This window comes from Lottia gigantea, assembly GCF_000327385.1.
Source record: "Lottia gigantea unplaced genomic scaffold LOTGIsca_1063, whole genome shotgun sequence".
Lineage (NCBI taxonomy): Eukaryota > Metazoa > Mollusca > Gastropoda > Lottiidae > Lottia > Lottia gigantea.
Genome location: NW_008706914.1, coordinates 1 through 2,532, shown reverse-complemented (window position 1 = coordinate 2,532; position 2,532 = coordinate 1). Strand labels below are relative to the sequence as shown.

Genomic DNA, 2,532 nt, shown 5'->3' with positions numbered 1-2,532 from the left:
CCAAGCACCAAACGCTTTTTTTTAATAATATTATGACTAACTCGTCGCTGACACGATCCGTTCAAACACTGAAATTAATCAGACAATAATATGCTACTTATCTTACAAGAAACAAAAGCCGATCGGCAAGTAAACGGCTGGTAATCGTAGTTTAAAAACTGCAAAATTACAACAAGTGTTTAACAGCCTTGGCGGGTTTCTTGAAGAATGACCCGGATGTTGTTTTATTAATAGTATGCAGAAAATAACCACACACCACAGGATTGGTTGAAACACAAAACGTATTATTTACAATAATATTTATTTCAGTAAACTGATCCCTTTAAATGTTGACAGTGTTGTCAAGAAATTGAGGTCTGGAATAAAGGATACATTATTGAATATTCAATATCATTTCTCTGAAACATGGAAAAGAAGATCATAATTATTCCAGTTAGAGACGAAAATGATATAAATTAGTGCTAATATAGATTTTACAAGATCTCAATCCTCCTGAGGCCTTCAGTGAAAAAAATATAACAGAATATAATCTCCTGCCTCTTATAGAAAACTTATTTTTACATCTTTTACTTTGTGCCTTCACATTCAGAATGACTAGAGAGTACACATTCCAAATAGCATCTCATCACAACCACAGATGTGACCCTCACAAAGATAAATAGAATGAGCCTGGTTCGAAACAAAGGACTATATTCAGTTACAGAGTATGATTAGGACATGCCCTAGTAGTAAGACTACTGATGTAATCAAACAGTACTGTTCAAACTAAATAAAGTTTGGACTTGGATTAAATAGCTTTCTGATCACAAGTTAAAAATCTACATTTGTGTTCTCCCTTTCCTCACCCTCTCTCATGATAAATCCAAACCAGATAGTGTGTGATAATGCCATTTATTTAATATGACGAAGGAATGAAATAGCATAATAAACAAACAACAATCAAATAAACAATAAATCATAATGATTTATAAACAATATCATAAACTAGTTGGGCTTAATAAACCTACTATGCGCCAAACACATCACTTTCAATCAATTCAAAAAAGTGCTGATGAAATTTATTACTCCATTCCTGGATATATTTTTTCTTTCAATACTTTCTTCAACTTGAGCACTCTACACTTTTCCTATTCTTTAAATACCATTATCTCAATCGACTTAGATTATTTTATAGTCCTTGAGGATTACGACCAACTTTTAACAGATTGTTTTCACAATATACTCTTTTTACAGCAGAATAAATGGGAGCATTCAATGAAGATAACAATTTATTTCAGACTGACATACAACACAGAAGATTTTGATACTTATTAAATTTACAGACATTATAAAATTTGTTAACTTGATTTAGTGACATACAACCATAAAACTCATAAATAATTCTCTTGGGTAGATTGATTGTATTCCTATTGCATAGAAAGAAATATTTAGGTTTTCCTGTGTTTATATAAAGTTTTATTTTTGTCAGAGTTGTTGCATGTTGGCATGATCAAAACAATCAGCAGTATATACAGAATTTTTGACTGTGTATTGAAAATGTGTGGTAGGCACAAAAAATTGAAAATAGATTCAAATCTAAACAGACACGAAAGGCATGTTGCTACTTGATGCATCTGTAGGAGTCAAAATCTAGTATTTTAAATATTCACAATTCTTTCTTGTAATTTTACTGTATAAAACCATTATTCAAATGTGTTTAATGTACAGATAATATAATTCTTACTCTTAACATTTTTTTGAATTTTTTATTATGTAGCTATTCAAACAAAGGGTAATTTTATATATTTGAGGATATGTAACTGTATGAGAAGTATATTATATGAATCTGATTTATTTGCAGATAATTAAAGCAGTACTTACAATGTACAGTAAGATATATCCAAGATCCATTAACAGTTCTCTCTTCAGCACCATCAATAAATATAGTATTACATTCATACCATCCTTCATCATTAGCTTGGATGTGGGAAATCTCCAGTGATACTTCATCCTTTAGCGCCAGGCGATTCCGATATTGATGATGAGGAATTTGAGCAGGGTAGCCATCATATTTGATAAAGATTGGCTGTGCTAATCCATCTTTCTTCCATTGGATGATATATGGTATGGGATTTCCTCGGGGATATTTCAGTTTGCAGTCCAATGTCTGAACACCACCAAGGTTTGCTAGCTTCCGTAGTGTTGTCGTTTTTGAGCATTCGTAGAACTCTGAAAGTAGAAAAAAACAACATAAGTAATGACAAGTACCAACTGTATAAAAGTTAAAAAATAAGCCATTTATTATTGATGAATACTTCTAGAATATTTTATTTAGAAGTGGTGTTTGAAAATCCTTCCTTAATACATTATCAAAACATTGCCATAAAATCGCCAAGTATCTGCTGTTTCTGAAAACGTGTAGATAGGCTAGGTGGTTAAGTGTAGTCTTGGTTGACAAGACAAAATTTCGTTTTAAAATCTTGTCTGGGTAAAAAGATANAATTCTGACTGCAGCAGTCATAAAGTTTATGCTCATGATTGGTAGGGGTATAC

The 2,532-nt window shown here is 31.6% G+C and overlaps 1 protein-coding gene across 1 annotated transcript; it reads right to left on the bottom strand.

The window, feature by feature from the left end:
• Positions 1 to 300: 300 nt before the first annotated feature.
• LOTGIDRAFT_176354 (hypothetical protein) lies at positions 301 to 2,208 on the bottom strand (the record flags this gene model as incomplete). The annotated part of the gene is made up of 2 exons (XM_009046781.1): positions 301 to 356; positions 1,861 to 2,208. Coding segments are annotated over 2 exons (404 nt in total), but the record flags the coding sequence as incomplete, so codon positions are not given.
• Positions 2,209 to 2,532: the final 324 nt, after the last annotated feature.